Source organism: Asparagus officinalis, chromosome 1, assembly GCF_001876935.1.
Source record: "Asparagus officinalis chromosome 1, Aspof.V1, whole genome shotgun sequence".
Lineage (NCBI taxonomy): Eukaryota > Viridiplantae > Streptophyta > Magnoliopsida > Asparagales > Asparagaceae > Asparagus > Asparagus officinalis.
This window is the reverse complement of record NC_033794.1, coordinates 54,640,523-54,664,917: the sequence shown is the minus strand read 5'-3', so window position 1 is coordinate 54,664,917 and position 24,395 is coordinate 54,640,523. Positions and strand designations below refer to the sequence as shown.

Below are 24,395 nucleotides of genomic sequence, written 5' to 3'. Positions count from 1 at the left end.
ATTGAATGCCCTTTTGCTCGCGCTATCTGGTCCTCTATCTTACCCTCTATCTCACCAAATAGTTGGCCTCAGTCTATGGAAGAGCTTTTTGAGTTCCATAAATCTCCCAATCTTTGCAAGGATATCCGAACTATTTGGAAGATACTGCTACCATGCACCTGCTGGTGGATCTGGTTTAGTAGAAACTCTCTAATTTTTAAGGATAGCCAATCTAATCCTGCTGTCATTGCCTCTAATATTGGGAGATATACAATACTTTGGGCAGGTGCTGCTAGGGAGAGGTTGACAAGGAGACTCCGGAGAGCTGCCATCAACATTAGTCTTCAGGAGCTAGCAAAGAATAACGCAGTTGCTTCTGGGGTTCACTTTTCCCCAAGTCCACCAACTCAGGCTTCTCCATAAACTCTGTTAGATGGTTACTCCCTTTTGTATTGGAAAAACTGATGAGACTTTCTATCTTTTCCTTAATCTCTATGTGCTCTAGTGATGTTTATGTATCCCTTGTAAGTAAGTATGTAATATGGGTCTGATAGCTGTAGAGTCGCAGAGGGTCTGCTTTACCCCTTGTGAGTCTACAACTAGCTGTGATGTACTTTGTTTGGTTTGCAATAAGATTCTCAAATGAACAGGGTTTTCACCCTGTTATTTCAGTCAAAAAAGAACACCAAAGTCCACTTACATATACAATCTTTTGATTAGGCTTTATGCATCAGCTCTTAATAATTTCAAGAAAAGCGAGAAAGGTCCAGTGATGCAAGATCAAGCTTTTTCTTTGCCTTTCTTCGCCCTTTGGAGTTCCGATTCTGCTTCTTTTAGTTGTGATCTCAAGAGGGATACTCGCTGTTCCAGCTCTTCAATGGATCCTCGGGTTAAAGATGGTTGGTATGGCCTTGTGAAATCTTCAGAAAAATTCTTCAACGCTTCAACCCCACAAACCTACAAAGTCAGAGATGAGAGAGACAGGAATGCAACAAATTACTCTTGAAAAAGACTTGAATAACTCAGAAGGCTGCTACCTCCTCTGGAAGCAAAGGCAATTTGATTATGTGAAAGTCATCATACAACATATAAAATTGAGTTATGTATTTCTGTTGCATCCTTATGCGTGCTTTCAGTAACTTGGATTCAACAGCTGCAAGAAGAAACCAGACTTATATTACCTTAGGATGAAAGGAGCATCTAAATGATGCAACATGGATGAGGACAGACTACTCAATAAGTCCCTGTAATTGGTTCTGATTTAACTTTACCTTCATCATCGAAAAGTACTTGATTAATGATGATATTGTGGGCATCTATCCCAAACTTCGCTAATTCTTGCACCAACCTCTCTGTTTCATAGAGAGAAAGAAACTCAGGTATACAAACACAAACAAAAGTCGTCAAGTCCTGTCAAGAACATGGACCCCAGGTTAGTTATATATCTACAGCACCTATGTGCAACATTACAGGATGAAAGTACTTAGTGCATGCAAATGATGTAGGAAGAACCCACATATAACCCAAAAAGAAGCAAATGAATAAATGTACATATACGCAGATGAAAGGGCTCCAATTTATGATTTCAACACAGTAACAAATTGCCGCAATTTTCAGTAGATTTAGAGAAAACATTTACAGAGAAGGGTAAAGAGGACTGGATACATTGATATAACTATGTGCAGTACATGCCCAAGGACAGTTGCTATGTGAGACAGGAGGTGGAGAGAACAATTTACAAATTTTCTTTGGAAAGGAAAAAGCAACTTAAGATGCAAACGAGGAACTGATAAACCAATAGATTCCAATAGAAGCATGAGCATTGCTACATCTTTACACGTAATGGTTATTGTTGAAATCAGAGAGGTAGAGGTTCTTCTTTTTATTGATTGATTCACAGAAGCCCAAGGGGCTATATATAACTACAAGAGAGTTCAGATTCAACGAATCTAGAATTCTGTTAATCTCAACAAATAGGATCTTATACTATCCTAACAACAAACCTATTATCTTAACAGTATATCTGTAAAACAGATTGATTCTCACAACCTCTGCAATTCTCACTATAATTACTTTGACACTCCCCTTCAAGCTGGAGGGTAGATATTATTGAAGTCAAGCTTCCCAATGAATGCGTGAAAAAGCTTCGGAGGTAATGCCTTTGTGAGAGTATCAGCAAGTTGCTTAATAAATCGAACATGAGAGAAAGAAATCACCTTCTTCACCCATTCATCATGAACAAAATGACAAGTAATTTCAATGTGTTTGGTATGCTCATGAAATACTGGAATCTTAAGATTGTAGATGGCCGACTGATTGTCACAATGGAGAGGAGTGTGAGATGATATATGACTGTTCAAGTCTCGTAGAAGAGATCGTAACCATAAGATCTCAGAAACTAGATGTTCAATTGCTCTATACTCAGCCTCTGCGCTAGAGAGAGCAACCACTAACTGCTTTTTACTTTTCCAAGATACTAAGTTTCCTCCAAGAAGTACAAAGTATCCCCTAGTGGATCTTCTATCATCTGCAGATCCTGCCTAATCAACATACGAATATCCTCGTAAGGTAACGGAATCACCGGGTTTGAAGAGAAGACCTTAGCCCTGGGCTTTCTTAAGATATCGAAGAATGCGAATAGCTGCTTCCCAGTGGGTGATGGTAGGTACTTGCATGAATTTACTAACCTTGCTAACTGCATATGCAATATTTATTCCGATCATCAAAAGGTATATGAGCTTCCCAACAAGTTTATGATATTGTCCTGGGTTAATGAATGGGGGATCAGTAGTAAAAGCAGAAAACTTAATGTTAGGGTCTATAGATGTATCACTACGTCGACATCCTTACATTCCTGTCTCGGTAAGAATGTCGAGTATATATTTCCTTCGTGAAAGGAAGATAACGTCCTTATTACGGGCGACCTCAATACCAAGCAAGTAACGAAGTGGACAAGGACAAAGATCCTTTGTATGGAAAGTTTGCGATAGTTGTTGCTTAATCTCTGCAATACCATGTGAGTCACTACCAATGACGATAATGTCATCTACATACACTAATTAGACCACGATGCCCATATTTCCCTTTTTGGTGAAAAGGGCATAATGATCTACCTTACTTCTAGATCTACCTTACTTCTAGAAAAGCCATTAGAGCAAACTCATTTTCCAAACTTTTTGAACCAGGCTCGAGGAGACTGCTTAAGTCCATGGAGAGATTTTTTGAGCGAACATAGAGGGTGGGTTGCAGGACTAAGAGGAAGGAGGAGCGCACAAATGTGGGGGCGGCTTGTGGACTTCGGGAGCTGTTTCAGGTTTAGAAGCGGGTCTGGATGCATGATTTTAAAGGGTGGGTGGTGGTTTGTGGACTAACAGTGCAGAGGAGAGGGCCTAGGCTATGGTGGGAAGAAGATGGGGCGGTGGCTATACAATAAATCCGTAACACAGATTTTCTCACAATCTCTGCAACTCTTATCATAACTGCTTTGACAGTTAGCACCTTCTTTGCCTACATTTTTCCACCTTTTGAGGAAAACACAGAGGACAGAGATACCGTGTTTACATGTAGAACAATAATAAAACGTAAAACACTTCAACTAGCAAGTAATATATGCCAAGGAAAGTATAGCGTAAGAAGGCAGTGGGCTATCACCTTTAATCTTCAAACCTCTCCTAGAAACTGGTTCACATGTTGATAATTACATTTGATCTCAGTCATCATGGTTCACATGCACTGTCATACAAGTACTAGCTACCTATAACGTATGTGTTATTAGCCAACTCAAATGGTGTTATCAGATTAAGACAAGCCTTAAAACGTAGAAGGATATTATGGAATCAAAAGCTCAGTTCTGCTAATTCCACTTAGCCTATCAGCATATAACTACCTTTGATTTCAGTCATCATGGTTTGCATGCATAGCCATGCAAGTACTAGCCTGTAATATCATCTCTGCCTGAATTACAACCTCATCTACTATGCTATCTTGTTGTGAATATTTCCAAAATAGCTCCAGTTCCAGTCATTCAACAAATTTTAAGCCCCTTCAATTTCCAATGAAATAAATTTAAAAGAGAATCAAATAACGAAAAATTATAAAACTTCTACAGAATATCTAGAAAATTTGGTTCTAAAGCCACATATTCTGAAATTTGAAAGAGCTTGCACCAGCCTAAAAGAATTCAAGAGTGAATCTGGATTGAAAAACACTTTAATCTTGCCAAGTAATTGACTTTAGGTTTACCAAACTTCAAGGGTAAATCTGGATTGACCTTTATCTTGCCAAGTAATTGACTTTAGGTTTACCAAAAGAGCTTACACCAGCCTAAAAGACTTCTACTGAATATCCAAAAAAACGCTGAAATACGAACATGATCAGGCTTTAATCTTGCCAAGTAATTGACTTTAGGTTTACCAAACTTCAAGAGTAAAATTTTTTTTCAATGTTTTAAAAAGCCTGATCATGTTCTATTTACTTGGCAAGATTAAAGGCTGATCATATTCGTATTTTAGCTTTTTCTATCAATATTTTAAAAAACCTCCACCTTACCTGCCTAGGCATACGCCCAGGTCTAAGCGGTACCTTAGCCGTTTACTTAGTGTCTAGTGCCTAGGCAATACCTAGTTTACCCACTTGGGTTATGGGACCGCCTAGGGGACTATGGTCTGCTTACATGGACTGCACCCTTTAGGCATTGATTGTGATTTCCTCCATTGTACTCTCTACATCCTCCAAAATTCAACTATGAACACATGTACCTCTCCCGACCTTCAGCAAAACCTCCTTCACCACCACTTAAGAAATATATCTTGGTGTCAGGCCAGCGTCCAGCTTTCTATAACATTAGTATTTACTATCAGTAATTGTAATTAAAAACTAAAAGGTAGGAAAATGTCTAGTCCCTGCCCAAACTTCCACTTAGGCTCTAGCCATCGGGTCTAACACCTAGTCCGCCTAGCGCTTTCTGTAACATTGGGTTTTACTAATCACAGAGGCTCAAGCAGCAGAAACCATAGGTTATAAAGTATGGATCTCTATAGGTTCATGTAAACTAACCAAAGCATGCAATATAGAAAATGAAAGCAAGTTTTCTAACCCTCCTGATGTTCCAGAATACAGAACTAATCATCAATATCAAATACTTCTGCGGCTAAATGAAACTTTACCTTTCGGGATCTAGGTTCAAAAGGTTTGGAGAAGAGAGTTTTTCAATATTGCTTGACATAATCTTTCCTCTTCTTTAGCATCTGATGGGTACGAATATTCAAATCTTCATCCTGAGTGTGACCTTCATCCGATTCTCTGAAAACTTCCTCTATAATATTTTGTGGCCCCCTTAAGCAGCAACAAAAGAGTTACTCAGGAGTAAAGAGTCCTTATTTGGATTGCTCTCTTCAGGCCAATGAGATATCAGAATCTCCTGAAAAAACAGAGCCCATCTACTCCAAGCATCATGGCACACGGAAATTTTTCACCAAAAGGAGGATGATAACTAGGAGGCATGGTATCTGATTTTTCTACAACAGAACGTCCACCAATCTAGCACAAACCTCGACACCCTCTAAATGGGATGGGTGTTGATTTAATACAAGAAATCTAGAGATTTTTCCACTGATTTGTTGTTTAGAAGGTGCTTCAGTCTTAACTTCTTAACAACTCACTCCTTTGTGGAGAGAGCTGAGTCATTGTGCTTGCTTGAGGTGTAATCAAAGAAATTTTAATTGATGGAACTAAAGAAGAAACATTAGCATTTAGATCTTTTTCCCCCTTTCAGAATTTATTACCTCCCCCTCTTCGATGCATACACTTCATTTGCTACTTGAAAGTTTTGATTTGTCCCAATAAATTTGGACCTTATCACTGGAAATGCCCGATGGAACTTTTAACATTTGTATTAGTCCCTTTAGAGGAGGATTCTTCGACCATAAAAGACTCTTGTTGAGAAGATCTCTTCAATCTGCAAGATTTGACAAAGTGACCCACCTTCGAACAGATCAAACAAAACCTCAGCAAATTATTGTAGATCACTTTCTTATAGAAACCCACCTCTAACCAGTCAATCCAAATAGAATGCGGTATTGGGGATGCTAGATCTGCCTCAACAGCCTCTGGACATGTGAAAGATTTAACAGAGTGATCTAGCCGAAGGAAACGACCTATTGTTCCTACAAAAGATTGGAAAGCACATTCATTAGATAAATGCACATGTAAGCAAGGAAGAGATACCCAAATTGGGACTTTTGTTGGCTCCAATCCAGGTATGAAATTTGAGGACCAACAAAAAACTCGCAACCTTGAGCCCTTCATGTCAGCCATTTCTCGACTATGCCTCCAAAAATCTGATTCAGATAACAATCGAACTAGAACATGCCTGTGATCGATAGCTCCCGTGAAAAATTCTTCGAAGTCGTCATTGCAAGGTCAGAAGAACTTTCAAATAAGCTAGAGGTGGACGATTTACCCAGCATATGAAGTTGAAAAGGGGGTGAAAATAGCATTGATTTCTTCTACAGGGAAAATAAAAGGGGTGTCGTTATGGCTAGTGGGAAGGTGAACTGGAAGAGATGCACCGAACTCCAGAGCTTTATGTGAGTCCTCCATCGCTAGACCGCAATAAATCCTCTTAGAGAAATTAGGGTTTTGTCAACTCGATCGTCCTGTTGCAAAAGAGGACGCTGGAAGATTGAGAACTCCATCGAAAGAAGATCCCATGACCTAGGGTTTTTTTGTAATTCCTTTCACAGATTTTCAACAGATACCCTTAATTAGATCATTGAAGTTGAGAGCAAGAAAACGCTTAACAAGGTCAAGATCTTGGCTGATCTTGTCCTGGTGATGTTGTTCCAATCACCAGGAATGAGCTGAATGTACATTCATGCAAACCCTTATGTGACTGATTTATCTATATTTGATGTCCCCCAAACAGGTTTCTGTCTCATATATGACGTCGCAGCAGACAATGGAGATAAAAAGAAGCATTTTATACATCGCTCCTAGAATGTGATCACATTCTGGTTAAGTTATAAACAAACAACACTCACGCTTAGTCTTTAGTCTTTAATAAGTACAGCAATTTCAATATGTCTACAACATTAGTAGTGGCTGATCTCACGGTATCAATAGTTCAGCCCCGGTCAATTCAATGAATAAGTAGACCAGTCACGGAAGTACCAGGGGCCAACTGCCTAATCCTAAGGGTTGGTTTATGTTAGCTGCAATTTGATGCTCTCGAAGTCTACAAACCTAGAGCTAAAGCAAATAGAATATCTTCCCGATTTGACTTTAAATGGTGAAATTGCATTGCAATAACCAGCATTGTCAAAAATGCAAGAACCCTTTAATAGTGTGTAACACAAAACCAAACTGCTAATCATTATGGACTAGCGATCAACCGTCGATGCCACTGTCCAAATGATAATTAATCAGTGTAGGAAAAAAGAATAAAAGTAAAACATAAAGCATAAGCTGCATGAATTTAACCAAGAAAAATTGATTTAAAATTCTCATTAGCTGGGAAGAAAACCCACAACAGTTTAGCATCATCAATTTCTTTCACAGACTCCCATTTGGTGATCTAAGTCTTTAATAGTGATTTGATTGAGAAGCCTGGTTACGCCACTCTTTAAGTATGATTGTTCAGGCATATCTTAAGTATGAGATAAGATCTTTCTACCATGCACTTCTGAAGTAGCAAAAATTAATCTAATAGAATTGTATTTGAAAATTTAAAAAGAACTACAAACATGAAATAAAATTCCAACTCAATTCATGTATTGATACTTCAGATATGAAATTATCTAAACAGCGAGACTTATGACATACAAATAAAACTGAAGTGAAACTGTGACCTATATGGAATTTCAAGCTTGCTCAAAACTTAATATTTTAGGATTTGCGTTAAATGTCATAGCTAAATTTGTTATTCCAACCAATGTGGTGATTCGTGAGGACTTCCCATGTTCCCTAACATGACAATACTCTTTTGGCTTAACCAGTAAAACATTAAGCATTAAATCTAACCGGATCTTTGAATTGCTTGTTCACTTGTTCAATGACATCCTTCATTCCCTCAAGTTTCCCTAGCATTGCGTCCTCACTGAATCCATCACCAAGGCCAAATAGACGAGTAGCCTGTAAAAAAAAAACCCATCAGCCTGAGAGTAATAAATTATAGGTCATAGACATTAAATATAACATATTCAATATAGGAATAATAGGACAGAAAATTATTGACAAGAGAAGCTAATGATACATATGTTCTCCTGAGATATGTTGCAGTATAATGATGCAACAATTCTACTTTCATACTATGGAAAATAGAATATGAAAGAGAAAACATGATAATTTTAGTAATTGTCTAGGTGATGCTTATAGTGTTGGAGTAACAAAATAGAATCAGTTGCAATCAAATATCCATAAATGATAGGAACCAATTACAGCAAATATTGGACTCTTCAACACTCTCAAGCTGAGAGTGAAAAGCACGAACAAGATTTCCTGTAGAGGAGATACATTTTGTTGCTTCTTTGATTTCCATGAAACTGGATTGGTACCAAAGAAGATTCAATAGTCTCTGGTGAAACAATACAAAATAGGGCAAGAAGCCCTATCGGAGTCGCGGTAGGCATGAGCAACCCAAGTTCGATGATAGTGCATGAAGAATCTCATCAAGGTGAACTGTATAAGTGGGAAAAGGCAGAGCAACTAGATAGAAGGGTAATGAACCTTTCCAAAAAACATTAATGTCAAGGAGCTGAACAGAAGACCGAAAGCAAGACGCTGAGAGCGGACCACACCACTAAACCAGACAAGAAAGAAAAACTGGAGCAAACAAATAGAATGACAAGGGAGATTCCTGGTGAACATTGATGTCGAGAAGGAGATCAGTAGAAGATCAGAAAGCGAGAGCAGAATCTAGAGATAATATGATTGCAGAACTTTGAAGATGATGATAATCATTGAAAGGAGGTTTAGAAAGAAAACAGGCTCTAGGTCTAGAAAACCTGCTTTAGTACTCTGTAGAGTATTAGTGACGGGGAACGGAAAAGTTAGAAAAATCACAGAAGATTTTTTTTACTCAAACTTTCACAAATTCTTCATAATCTCTCCACTGCATTACAGAAATCTCCTCCCTCTAGAGTTTGGAGTTCTTATCTAAAATAAATTCAAAACTTTATCCTATCTCTAAAACTAATTCAATCTTAACCATAAAATAATCAAACAAACTCAATCCTAACACAATTCAAATCAAAACAACTAAACAAAGCAACTAATTCTCACCTATCTAAAACCAAAACCAAACCTAAAATCATAACAAATCTATCTTCAATTTGAATCAAATATGAACGGTGATTGTGTCCTGCATCAATTAGAATATGGAAGACAGAATGTGATAATTTAATGCATTGTCAAGGTGATACAAATAGAATTAGTTGCACAAAATATCCCCATATGATAAGAAATTGTCACACAAAGATAAAACTGGGACAACAAATATTGAATTCTTCAATGCATACTTCGCTGTAATTAATATCTTATTGTAGCTTGGCAATGCACGTCAACAACAATCATGAGAAACTAGATGTTGCAAAACAACTAATTACTTGAAATATTAAGCAAGGTTTTAAATGTCGGATGTCGGGTTCATGTCAGATGACTGAAATCCATGTCGGATAGCGGAAATCGGGGATATATCGGGGGACATTGACTAAATATCGGATTGTCATATCGGGTAGTGCGCATATGTATAATATCATGTCCTAAATGTAATCTAAGCATTCATAAATTCAATATAAGCATACTTTATAAATTCTATAGACTAAACATATAAAAAGTACATAATATATGGATTTGGGTTTATAAATTCTTTCTATCGGGTTCATAAGAAACCCTTAAACATGAGAACGGGTCAAACGGGTTTGGGAATTATCACTAAACCCAAATCCGATAACAAAAAACAGACCTTAAAAAAAAGTACCATATCGGTCGATTTTTCAAAGCTAAAAAATAGACCGATATGCCCGATATGACCCTCATATTTCCGATTTGGCCCTAAAAACCGACATACGAGTTGAAAACGTCCATGTCGTGTCGGTCAAGCCCTCAAACCGATATGTCGGCCGACATGTCGGACATGTCGGCCGACATTTAAAACCTTGATATTAAGTATGTTTCCTCCAGATTTTTTAATATGAAGCCACCACCAAATATAGTGGTTTCTTTGGAAATGAGAGCATGAAACGCTCTGAAGCAATTTAACCGAAATTGGTTTGAGAGCATGAAAGAGTTGTAGAGTACATGGTGCTAAATACACCAGAAAACAACAGAAATTAGAATATTACGATGGAGCATTGTTTGAATACACATTAAAGGATAAGACAAAATGATCGCATTACATGAAGTTAGATCTTGCTATATTATTGAGGATAAAAGAAGAGAAACTAATTCAGGTAATTTCACCATAAAGGTCACCACCAATTGGGTAGACATAATTCATGGAGCAAGAACGAATAGAGATAGGCCTAACAGAGTGTGGAAGTGTGAGAAAAACTGAATTTTATTCTCATTGATTTGGGACTGGGCTTAATCCCCCATTTATACACCTTAGGAACCGAATTGTGGTTCCTTGATTCTTGGGATTTTAATCCCTGTAAAATAGGAAATAACTAAATATAGAAGATATTTATATAACTAATTAAAGCAGAAAATAAATCCTAACTAATTCCTATTTTCAGTAAATCTTAACTTTTCTACCCCCCAAAAGCTGGGCAATATATATTGATCATTCCCAGCTTGGAACATAGATCTTGCATTTAAAATGATCATGAGTAGGATAATCAACTAGAGAACTAATTGGTAGAAGAAGAATTTGATGATCTATGTTTATCTTAAGTGGTTTGATAGGTTATACTTATGAATTCTAGAATTACTATCTAATTGTTATCCTTTTCATGAATAGTAACTTTGCTTAGATGATAATTTGATAGGTTATACTTTCCTTAAATGGTTTGATAGTCTATGTTTAATAAATCTAAAGTAAAATGTGATAAAAAGATAATGATTCATAATTTATAATTGAAATTAGCTAGTGGATTCAATTCTAGATTCCTCATATCTTTAATTGAATCCTTCATCTTTACTTTCTTGAATTTTCTTTTTATTCTTGATTTTTTATTATTTTTTTCTTTCCTCTTATTTTCTTTAATTCCTTTCTCTCCTCTCAATTTCATTTTATTGTTTTGCATATATTCATAACACTCATCATATCTCACTACAATCATACTCAATCATCACCCCTAATTATCACGCACACAACAATAAAACCGATTCTAATTATCTCTTACAAACACCTTCCTCGTGGGATCGATAACTTTTATACTATAAATTGATTAGTTGTATACTTGCAACCTTTAGACATCATTTAGACCCCCATCAAGTTTTTAGCACCGTTGCCGGAGAATGGTGCTATTAAGTAGGATTTTAATTATTTTGGGTCTTTAACTTGTGTGTTTTTCATGTGAAGGAACCACTTGGAGCTTGAAAATCACGGATTAGAGATCAAGGACTTGAAAATTTACTTTTGGTAACTCTTCTTTCTAGTATTTTCAATCCACCATTCTAGTTAGTTCTACATAATTAGTGACAATTAGGATCTAAAAAAAAAATTTTATTTTCGTGGACCATAATAAAAATTTATCCCCCACTTGAACAATTACTAACAAGATAATAAATTCAAAAAAGAGCTATCTTCTCACATATGTTTAATTGTTAACCATAAATAATAAAAAAATAAAGATTTTCTTTTTATCATTCTTTTGTAGTCGATTTTAATTCCTAGGGGTGCATTGCATATAGTTAGTAGGAATTCACCCAAGTGATTTAAGCATATTGATTTAACACACATTTAAAAATATTTTTAAGGGCAAAACCCCCTAATCAAGATAAGATGATGGATTTCATCACCCTTTCCTTAGCCCACAAATCATTAATTCCTCACTACACAAACCCAAGCATTTTAAATCTCATTAGACGTTGATCCCTAAGGATTCAAGCTCATTAAGAAACAAGGAATCCCTAAATGATCTGGTTCAAGTTTACTTGAATTAGTTGGTGTCTAACGCAAGGTTTAGGGGTTGCGTAAAGCGCTCCGTAAGGAACGAGATACTTAATTGATCTTTGATATCCCTCTAGTACTATCCTTACCTGGCTAACTGACTGAGTAAACTTTAATCTTTTAACTAAAAAAATTTTTAGTTAGAAACTGATCTAGCTGAGTTAGGCTTAACCCTAGAATTTAGGGTGATTGACAAAAGTGATTGTTTTGATTTGTTTTAGTTAGGTTTTTCTTTTTCTCCTTTTTGTCTTATAATCTTAAAAAAAACTCTTAACTCTTAATTTTTCTTTTATAAAAAAATGAATTTGTTTTGGTGTATGCGAACTTGGATTAGGGATAATACCAATCGTTTAATTCGTTTTGAACCAATTAAAGAAATGGCTAATCAACCTGTTCTCCAAAATATGTGTTATCCAACTAGGAATGCAATCCCTTCTTGCATTAAGCTCCCTGAAACAAATGGAACTAATTTTGAGCTAAGACCGCATTACACAAACATGCTTTCAAAATTCTTAGAAATTAAAACCGAAGACGCTTATATCTTTATTTCCGAGTTTGAGGAAGTGTGTCTGAAGATTAAAATTAGAGAACTATCTGAAGATGCGATCAAGCTCCGATTTATTACATTTGCTCTGAAGGACAAGGCTAAGAAATGGTTGTATAGCTTACCCATAAATTCTATCTCAATTTGGGATGAATTTATCACCGTTTTTCAAAGAAATTTTTTCCTATTCACAAAACGGTTAAACTAAGAAACAACATCATGAACTTTAAAGTTATCACGAGAGAGCTATTTTAGAAGTATTTTGACAGATTTAAAGATATTCTTATCCAATGTACTCACCATGGTCTCGAAAAATGGCGATTATGCCAAATAATCTATAAAGGATTGGATTATTCTTTAAAAACTTTCTTAGAATCGATGTGCCAAGAGGATTTCATGAAGAAGAATGCCGACGAAACTTGGGAATTTTTAGAGTCTATCCGAGAAAACCATGCAGTAGGAACGTCGTGATGACAGAGTTGCATCAGTTCCTCAACCTAAATCTAGTGATCTTTCCTTAGAGTCGAACATTACCTCCGAAGTAAATATAACGACAATTCTGCGAATGTTAGAAGCCTTAGAAATTAAGAAACAAGCTCCAACTCAAATCAATCAAATTTCTGCCTCAGGTTGTCACAACTGTCTTTCTCCTGTCCATGTTTCAGAGGAATTCCCTCTCCTAGGAAACACCCAATCATTAGAACAGATGAACGTTACATTCTAGCGTCCTAAAAATGATCCGTTCTCTCTAACTAATAATCCGGGTTGGAGAAATCACCTCAATTTTGCATGGAATCAAAGAAATCCCTTCGAAAATCAAAATTTTATTCCGCTTCAAACCAGCAATTTCCTAGAGTAAACACCGTTCCATTCAATGCACCAAACAATTTTTAACAATCTAATCTACCTTTTCCAAACCAACATCATCATCCTCATCAACCCATAAATCCTTTAGGTTTTGACCACGAAAAACGTCTTAGTGTCTTATAAAAGGGTTTAGAGGCTATGATTAAAGCTTCTACACAAACCACTAACATGTTCACCCAGTCATCCACCACTCTGAATTCCTTCATGCAAACAACCAGCCAAGTGCTCAACTCGAACACTCAAGTCATAGCCAGGTTGGAAACCCAATTTGGACAACTAGCCAACTTGAGCTGGCAGCTAAAAGAATTATGCACTAAGAAAAGAACCACGAATGTCCCCAAGAAAGTCTTTTTACCTGCCAGTCTCAGTAAAATATTTTCGAAACTCATGCCCTTGAAATATAAGAACCATGTTGTCCTACAATTCCATGCGTTATAGGAAATACTCACATTGATAAGGTACTTTTGAATTTAGGAGCCAGTGTAAATCTCCTTCCTTATTTAGTCTATCAACAGATAAGTATAGGAGAACTTAAACCCACACGATACACCCTACAATTAGCTGATAAATCCGTAAAAATTCCTAAGGGAGAGGTAGAGGATGTTTTGATCAAAGTTGAAGAGGTTTATTTTTCCTGTTGATTTTATTGTCTTGGAAACGTAGCCCGTTTTCAATCTCAAAAGTCAAATCTCAGTTATTTTAGGAAGACCATTCTTAGCAACCTCAAATACTTTGATCAATTGTAAGGCTGGTCAAATAAAACTATCTTTTGAGAATATGACTGTTGATCTTAATATTTTTAACCTAAGAAAGCAGCCCAATGATCCATCTGATCAACCTTTAGAGGTGAATTTTATTCAGAGAATATCCAGTGAACAACAAGAGGAGATGTGAGTTAGATTCTTGTTTATTCTAAGAGTCTTTCGATGATGAATTAGGGTTAGAACCGATGGTCAATCATGTATCTACAATTGGCTGGCAACGTGAACCCTTAGAAATAGAGCCCTGAGTCCAACTTCGCCCATTTGTTGAGAGAACAAGACTTTATTAGTTATCATTTCTTCTAACTTGACTATCGGTCAAAAGGAAGCTCTCTTAGATGTCTTAAGAGAGAATAGCGAAGCCATTGGATGGATCATAGCTGATATCAAGGAAATTAATCCAATCATTGTTCAACACCGAATCTATTTGATAGATGATGCCAAACCTACTAGAGATCCTCAACGGGGCTGATATCAAGGGAATTAATCCAACCATTATTCAACACCAAATCCATTTGATAGATGATGTCAAACCTATTAGAGATCCTCAACGTAGGTTAAACCCGATAATGAAAGAAGCTGTTAGAAAAGACATTCTGAAATATCTTGATCATGGGATCATTTATCCTATTTCAGACAGTTCATGGGTGAGTCCGGTCTAAGTAATTTCAAAGAAATATGGGATCACCGTGATCCAAAATGAGGCTAATGATAATTTGATAGGTTATACTTTTAAATTCTAGAATTACTATATAGTTGTTGTCCTTTTCATGAATAGTAACTTTGCTTAGATGATAATTTGATAGGTTATACTTTTCTTAAATGGTTTGATAGTCTATGCTTAATAAATCTAAAGTAAATATGATTAAAAGAGAATGGTTCATAATTTATAATTAAAATTAGCTAGTGGATTCAATTATAGAGTCCTCGTATTTTTAATTGAATCCTCCATCTTTACTTTTTTGAATTTTCTTTTTATTCTTAATTTTTCATTATTTTTTTCTCTTATTTTCTTTGATTCCTTTCTCTCCTCTCAATTTTATTTTATTGTTTTGCATATATTCATAACACATCATCTCTCTCCACAGTCATACTCAATCATCACCCCTAATTGTCACGCACACAACATAGGAACCGATTCTAATTATCTCTTACAAACACCTTCCTCGTGGAATCGATAATTTTTATACTATAACTTGATTGGTTGTATACTTGTAACCTTTGGACATCATTTAGACCTCAACAATAGTGAAGTTGCAATTTTAGTTACATATTTTGTTAGGTTGTTTTTTAGGTTCTTTGGATGATATCTTTTAGTTATGGGGTCTATTTGATGTTATTCATAGTGCATTAGGGCTTTTTTATAAATAACCTATAATCTCTATTTTGTAGGACAAAGATTAGTTGATGAAATTTTGAGTTTTAGATAAAACATCATGTAAGTTGCTAGGCGTTAAGCCATAAGTTATCTCGTATCGGTTTTGTTAGATCTAAATTCTTCTCCTCCACAAACTTAGTCCGCTAGATTGATCCAAACTTTTTTGGGTTACTGTTCATGTTCACTGAAAATTATCTTGCCTCGACGCCAATCTACATTTTCCTCGTAATTAGCCCCTACGACAATCCACCACCCTTTGACGATCTTTTCAGATCATCCCCGACTTGAACAATAAATATCAAATCTTTTCAAATCAGAGCAATTTAATCCGATCCTCATCAATTACCATGGGTAAATATCGTTACCTCCTTCACAAAATTATTATTTTACTCCATCAAAATTTTGCACTTTATCTTATTTTTATGAATTTGATGGATGTGAGGAGCAGTATGATTTTGAAGTTAGGATTCAAGATTTTGAAGTTATATTTTCTACTTATAAACTGTTAGAATTACAAAAATATTTATATGCTAATTGTAGGCTTAAGGGAGAAGCTCAAGAATTATGGTCTAGAATTATTCAGGTTATCATTCAATTTTCCGCTCATGGGAATCAATGAAATTTTTTATGGAAAGAAGATATTCTTCTCAACCAACTAGAGGATATTATTGTTTCTCTTCAAAGCATGAACAAAGTCCATTGAGTGCGCCAGCACCAATAAGATATGGTCCACAGTTCAAATTTGAGTTCAATAAAAAGCCAGAACCAAAATTAGAGGCAAAATTGGAGATTGAGCAACAATCAGCCTAAGTTTGAATAGGAGAAGGAAGAAGAAGAAGAAAATCAAAAGATAGATTCAAAACACAAGCCTAAATTAGAGTCCAAACCTAAATTAGAGTCTGAACTAAAAACAAAGCAAAAGGTTAACCCAGAGGCTGAGATCAGATCAAATTAAAGCTTGAGTCTAAAGTTGAATTGCAGTTCGAGATGTCACCGATCTGTAATAATTCTGTGATAATTCAATAACAGAGTTTATCATTTTAGATCCTCTGCCACTTGCTCGTTATTAATTATGGAGATAATTTTAAAGACCATGCGGTGCATACAACAATACCATCCACCGATCACAAGAATTTTCATGCTCTCCCATTATAAAACGCAAGGTCGAGTTTTCAATAACAAGGGAAATTTTGACGCAGGAAAAGTTAAGATTGAGTTGATTTTATTTAGTAAGTTTGTTTGAATTTTATTTAGGAGATTTTATTTTAGTTAATAAAAGAATTGAGTTGGAAAGTTTACTGTTTTGTTGTTTTTGTTAGATATTTAGTAAGATATTTCAGTTTTATATTAGATAAGATTTCAGTTATTTGATGTTATCATCTAGTATTAAGTTAATTGTAATAAATAAATGTAATTTTCCATTAGGAAAACACCATTGATGAATGAGAATATTTGAGTTTGAGAAAAACCTCTCTTATTGGTTAGGCGTGAAGCCAAATATGTCTTTATTCTTTTATTACCCTGTTCTTTATTTCTCTCCTCAAAGTAATCTGCCTCCCATCACTGTTCACTAGTAGTATTAACCATCACCGTTTCCTTCACGATAACGTTCACACATTACTGTTTAAGTGAGGGCTCGTCTTTGTCGCCGATCGAATTCTACAAGTTTTCCCATAAATTTCTCCAAACAACTCCCACCGATGCCAACAAAGTTCTCTGAGATAAATCCAATCAAAATTGATCATCTCCCGTCCTCCACCAGAAATGGAAGAGAATTTGCGGGAAGATGAGTTGATCTTACAACAAGTGTTTATGTGTCATCTTTCATGTTTTTCTAAATAAACATACTACATATTTATTGAGAAGAGAGTAATTCTTGTTAAACTAAAAACACAAGGCTTCATTGATGTACAAACATCATGTAGTCGAGGATGAAGACACTAAAATCTAGGAAACATGATCCATTCCAAATCATTTGGGGATTTGTCCATGTACTAAAAACTTTCCCAATGGGGGCACCTGTCCAAATAGATTTTAAATTTTAGGCAGAAAAAAGAAATTCATCATAAAAGTTACAAAAACTTGATAAACAATTTCAGTTTGTATTAAAATTGCTCTATGGACTAAAATTTCTAATGAACAACATGTGTGCGCAAATGTTGACGTTACTTCAAGGAGGTACCAGACCAGTGCTCTTAAAAATGTTGCTACCATACGAGTCAAAGTTATTCACAAACAAAAGTCAATTTCGTCATTTCTTGTGCGATAAAGAACAGATGTATTTTTTGACAGTTGTATACTTGCTTCATTGTGATTGCAAGAAAAATTCTATTATTGCGAAATAATGCAAGTTCAGCTGCAGATATATTGTAATATAAATTGATGGTTGCAAATAGGACAAGTTTACTTGATGGTTGTAATATAAATTGATGGTTGCAAAAGTCAAGTTCGTCATTTCTTGTGCGATAAAGAACAGATGTATTTTGACAGTTGTATACTTGCTTCATTGTGACTGCAAGAAAAATTCTATTATTGCGAAATAATGCAAGTTCAGCTACAGATATATTGTAATATAAATTGATGGTTGCAAATAGGACAAGTTTACAAATAATATCACCTGAAATACAAATTTATAATACAAAACCAAGTGTCCACTAAAATAAGCATACTGCATTAGTACTTGGTTAGGATACATAACAAAAAGAACACAAATTCTTCGAAGAGATTATTGCAAGTACCTGACTCAGAAGACCTCCAAATCTATTTTTCAGTGTCATCATTTTTGCCAAACCCTTCTCCAAGGTTGATGGAAATTGCAATAATCTTAATGTGTGACCTGTTGGAGCTGTATCAAACACTATAATGGAGTAATCCATGGTTTGGACTAATCTGCACGACATACATAAACATAAATAACTATGAACAAATGCAAACAATAGATTACAAAATGATAACAACATATAAATGATAAGATTAATAAAAATACAGCTATTAGTAAAGCACCCAAAATTTCTTATAAACGTTAATATGAAAAAAGAAATTAGACAAGCAACTAAAACATTACATTTACGAGATAATATTACTCAAAGTAAAAGAAAAGCTACGAAATTACAAACAAAAAAATCACTATAATATCACGAAAACAATAGGATAAACCTGAATAATATAGATAATCTAAAACACCAACAAAACAAAAAATAATTATGAAAAATGTCCAGATAATGCTAACAAAATAGAAATGTGTAGAATGTTTTATGAATATTAAAACAAAATTTTATGTTCGTGCCCCTAAGTTTGTTAAGTTTAACAACAAATTCATTTGTATGCTCCTCGATGCAAGTTATATTATTAATTTAAAATTCACAACCTATTTGAAATTAATACCACACCATATAGAAGATTAAGGAAAGAAATGTGATGTTCAAAATTTTTACATAACTAATATGGATGCCTAAAAAAACTAATGAAAAGTTATAATTTAATTTAAAGATCAATAGAAATTGAAAGGATTAACGCAAAAGGGTCAACGGACTTTTTGGAAAAAAAAAATCATTGGCTAAGCGACAAAAATGGCAAATTTTCAAGTATGCATATTCAATTACCGTCGGATCGAAAGCCCATACAAATCACAAATTTTGAAGAATGCATATTAAATTGCCAAAGGATTGAAAGGAAAGGTAATGGACCAGAATCATTAGCTATAGCTATAGTCCATTACAATCGCTACTTTTGAAGTAGCATATTTGATTGTCCTTTTGGGGTAAACAAACGAAAATTGAAAAAAAATGGGTTATAGTCCAAGAAAATAACAAAATTTAAAATACGCACATTTAATTTCTATTGGGTCGACACAAATGAAAACGAACAAATACCATGTGTTAAACTTTGAAGTATGCATATTTACTTACCTTTTGGACGAAACAAACTAAAAATGACAAAAATCTTGGTTTATAGCCAATGAAAATCATGACTTTTGAAGTACGTATATTTATCGTGGGTTATGGTATCCTGTTTGCATCCTTGCAGCCATGCTCTCTAGTTCTTTCGACATATGAAACAAACATCTTAAGAAGCTATCCACTAATTCACATACCATACAAATGCAAGATTCGTTACATGAGTTTAGTATAACATGTTTAATGTTTTCCCCTTCTAATCACAAGTTATCCAGCAACGATGAACGTAAATCAATAGATGCGAAAGTTCCTAATATATCAAAAACGTTTATCTATAGTAATGATCATTGAGAAGTTCATATTCGTTATAATTTCCTACAAAAATGCTAGTTCAATTTAATTGTTAAATTTTTATGTACATCCAAATTAATAATTGATTTATTATTAAATATTTCTATAAAAATTATTGTTGAAGTACAGTATTATTTATTAATTATTTCATTTCTCAAATTATTTAATTATCATTAATAATATTTTTATAATTTCTTAAAAGTTTATGTTGTTGTAAGGGCATCATTAGAAAACAGTATTTCATTCTCACTTGAGAACAAGGTTTTAAATATCGGTTATCGGGGATTTATCGGACGGTCAAAATCCTTATCGGATAGCGAAAATCGGGGATATATCGGGGATAAGTAGTAATTATCGAAGTGATATAGTGGATGGTGTATATATAATATAATAACTAAAAAATATAATCTAACCACACTTAATGAAATATAAACATCAAATTTTATGCCTAACATCAGTCAGTTCTATTTTGTTGCAGATTTGAGATCAAAATAACATCAAGATTTCAAGAAATGAAGTAAGGAAAAGAGGAAGACAACTTAAAATAGCAATTGTAAACTATCTGCAAATCCAAGTTGTAAAACTAATCAATGTTAAGTTGTAAAACTAATCAATGTTAGTCGCAGTGAAGAGTGAACAGTGATTCGACGAAACTCAGAGATTATTGACCAAGTTATAAACTTATAATTAGCTAAAGTAGTTGCATTGAAAAATTAGTTGTAGTTAAAACTAATTGCTCAAAATTAATTGTAATTACAATTAAATTTGCTTATACAGTCTCACAAGTATTTTCTTAAAATTAATTACAAGTTTTCTATAAACTAATTGCAGTGAAAAAACTTATATTGATTAAAAATTAGTTGCAATTAAAAAAACTTATATTGAGATAAGCAAATGAATAAGTCACAATAATACAGTCTCACAACAAGTCTCTATAAACTAGTTGCAGTTAAAAAAATAGTTACAGTTATACAAGACTTCTATCAAATTTCTTATACAAGTCTCACAACAGAAATTTTTATAGAAAAGATTAAAAAGAAAAAAGATACCTGTTTGAGTAGATACTTCACTGAGATTCTTCACAAGTCAAGTCACAAGTAGATAATATCTGTTTAAAGAACAACAAAAATCAACTTAAAAAATAGAAAACATCCGCTAGCCAGAGATGAAGGCGAGAAGAGAAGAAATGATACATGTTCGAAGGCAAGGCAAGCGAGGTTCGCTAGAGATTCACGAAGGCTAGACCGCACGGGATTCACGAAGTCGAGGTGAAGTTCGCTAGAGATTCATGAAGGCGAGACCGCACGAGGTTCACAAAGTCGAGACGAAGTTCGCTAGAGATAGTCGAGGCGAAGTTCGCTGGAGAGTGGAGATTCGCGAAGGCGAAGTTCGCTAGAGAGTGAAGATCCACGAAGGAGAATCACTGGAGATCACACAGAGAACAGCCGCCAGAGACGAATTTAGGGTTTGAAGGATTCACAAAGGACGGGTTTGAGTTTTCATTTTATTGTGAAAACGGGTCGGGTCGGGTTTAATACCCCATTACCTCAACAACATAACTCAAATGACCACCGATAAACCCGATAATTTTTTCTCTGTTATCGGGCGATAATTCGCCGATAGATAATTGCCTTTATCGGCGAATTATCGCCAATAATTTGTCCAAAACGATAACCGATTACAAAATGCACTTATCCTATCGGCAAGCTAAAAAATCTGATATATCGACGATAATATCGGATTATTGGCCGATATTTAAAACACTACTTGAGAACAAAGGTCAGGAAACGTGGTAATAAGAATGAGGTCGTCAGTCCTCTCTGTTTCCTAATAGCACCAAAATGTGAGAATGAGCATGCTCACATTTATTACATTCATTACTTGCTTCATTTCATTCTCACTTGCCTTTGTTCATGTGTACCAAGCGAGGTATAAAGGAGTTAAGAGGAATTAGTTAAAAATGAGGGGTTGACGTACATGGATAAGAGGTCAACCCTTTTATTTAGAAATTACTGATAACCTTTACTATCAACACTATGTCACCATCAAGTATAGAAAGATTAAGTATTGACTTTAACTAACAGGTTAAGCAACTCGCTTTTTTCCTTATTTTTGGTCAAATAAGTTAACTAACTTAGACCTTTATCTAAACCTTCCCTACTAATCCATTTCCAAACAATAGAGCTTAGGGTAAAAATGACACATTTCAGCAAAGGCTTTCTCACCATGAGTGATTTTAAGTAACATCTGTTTTTTATTTTGGTTCAAATAACATAGATACTCAGTATCCATGCTTTAATAAACTTACAATTGGCTACTAATTAGTAGATTCTACAAAATTTTAGTTAAAAAGGTTAACAGAAAAAAGCGCTACCAAGTTGAACGAGTTCAAACATGTCATGGTCAATTCAGCTCCACAAGACATCAGCTATATTTTGTCGAATTGATTTGATATAGCCTCAAGTTCAACACACTCATTTCTGTTACATGAATAGAATGGTTTTTGTCAAACTTAACAGTTACAATGTTGACAATGTGATGGACATATGGTTGACTGATAGACCTGGGTACTATCGCCCAATTGTTGATAGATCCCTTGTAGGTGCTGATAGACCCCTTGTATTATTTGGCCGAGTGCGGATAGACCCTTTTGAGTGAAATTCTTTGACTATTAAAAGAGTCAATAGAATCAATAGAACAACAAGGTTCTATTCGCAATTAGGCTATGGTATAGGGGGTTTATCTGCAATTGTCCAAAAATTTGATACGTATATCCCCATACAAACATAAAAGAATGAGTACTTTATCCCAATCTTTGAGAAAATTGCCGAGTTCGCATAGCATAACTTTTGACTTATAGCAAGTGTCATGTAGTATTCAACATGAAAATGCTCTGTGATGTCCCAATAGACTGACAAACTTGTATTGTATTGATACAGAACTTAATTGGAACCATGCATGGAACCGGTTTCAAGACAACCATTAATTCTGTAATCTTCAAACACAACCGCTTCTAGCTCCAGCTCGTCAAGAGAAAGCTTTGCAACTTCTAAATATCAGCACCATTAAACAATTCAAATTCATCTCCACCAATATCTGACATCCTTGTCTCCCTTTTGGAATATTCTGAGGATCTCCTTGAAAGAAGATGGAAATTCGCATGGATATATACCATATCTTCCGTTCGTTGTGGATTCAATACATTTCTTTTTATAGAATAAATAAAGTTATAAGTGCTCCAATTTCTCTCACAACAAGACGAACATGGATGCCCAAGCAACTTTAGTGCCAAATCTTGCAATGTTGGTGTAGAATTCCCATAGCCAACACACCATGACTTGGGGTCCATTAATCCCCTACCATAGGAGGAGTCATGATCCACAAATAAATCTAATGAGGCGGAAAATTTAGCAAATTCCATGTTAACCATCCGCCGTTCCTCAGAATTGGGAAAATACCCCTTAGAACATTTAGCTCTTTCAATGGAGATCTCGGGTTCCTTGTGCTGTGCAATTCTATTTGGAGCATCCCTTAGCCATTGCACACGATAATACCTAGAATATACACACCACATTCCTAATGAATATCAACTATTAAACAATAGCCAATAGAAATTAAAAGGTTAGTTGAGAATTAAGAACTCACTTTGGGCTTAGGGAATAAGCCAAACAATGCAAAGGTGTGCTGCTATTGTTCCATCAATCCACTAGAATAGAATGCACCACATTATAAAATGATGAATATTCATCATCTCTCTTGCCCTCTTTTCTATAGATTCAACTCTTCACCTTTTCAATCATAGAATCTCATATATCATAAACTAAATGAAGAATAGGTTTGTCGGTGTCGGCGAATCTAAGCATGTTGTACATAGGCTTTGTAAAAGAAATGATGTATTCTATCTTGTCCCACCAAATATCATTCAATACTTTTCTCTTGGCAAAATGAGCCTTCTCAACATCATCATCTCGATATTGATTCTAAACCTCACTAATCACCAAGTCCATGAGGCCACATTTGATCTCCTTGAATCGTCGCAACATAGTAACCACCGAAGCAAAATGAGTTTTGGCGATAACAAGTATTTTCAACCTCACGTGGTTATTGAACATTAACAATCTCATGGAGTGATTCATTATAAAATTTCTATTGGACACGTCTTATTTAACATCGCTGATCCAACCACATTCCTTATACACTACCTCATTTCTTTTGGTACTCTTTACCGTACATAATTTTTAGAGCAAAATTTAGTGCATAGACCACACATGGAGTCCAAAAAACATGAGGATATCTTACTTCTACAATGTTGCCCGCGGATTTGTAAACCAGTGTGCTATCGGAGATGACTTGCACAACATTATGATGACCAACCTCTTTAATATAAACCAGTGTGTTATTGGTTAGTGTAATTTTAGTGTAAGTGGGATAATTTTTAGGATTTTATTTTACAGTGTTATTCATTGGGATAATAGGATTAGGATAAGGGTGGGCGTGAGCCAAGCCA

At 35.0% G+C, this 24,395-nt stretch overlaps 1 protein-coding gene across 1 annotated transcript in view; it reads right to left on the bottom strand.

Moving 5' to 3' along the window:
* The window catches only part of LOC109824394 (ATPase GET3-like), a 35,062-nt gene continuing 11,276 nt past the window's right edge, over positions 610 to 24,395 (bottom strand). Inside the window, exons 2-7 of the mRNA XM_020390985.1 lie at positions 20,938 to 20,996; positions 18,380 to 18,530; positions 7,999 to 8,109; positions 1,251 to 1,389; positions 1,017 to 1,132; positions 610 to 936 (exon numbers count right to left, since the gene is read on the bottom strand). Coding sequence (XP_020246574.1) covers positions 760 to 936; positions 1,017 to 1,132; positions 1,251 to 1,389; positions 7,999 to 8,109; positions 18,380 to 18,517 — 681 coding nt within the window. The 5' untranslated portion in view covers positions 18,518 to 18,530; positions 20,938 to 20,996 and the 3' untranslated portion in view covers positions 610 to 759. The remainder of the gene's footprint in view (positions 937 to 1,016; positions 1,133 to 1,250; positions 1,390 to 7,998; positions 8,110 to 18,379; positions 18,531 to 20,937; positions 20,997 to 24,395) is intronic.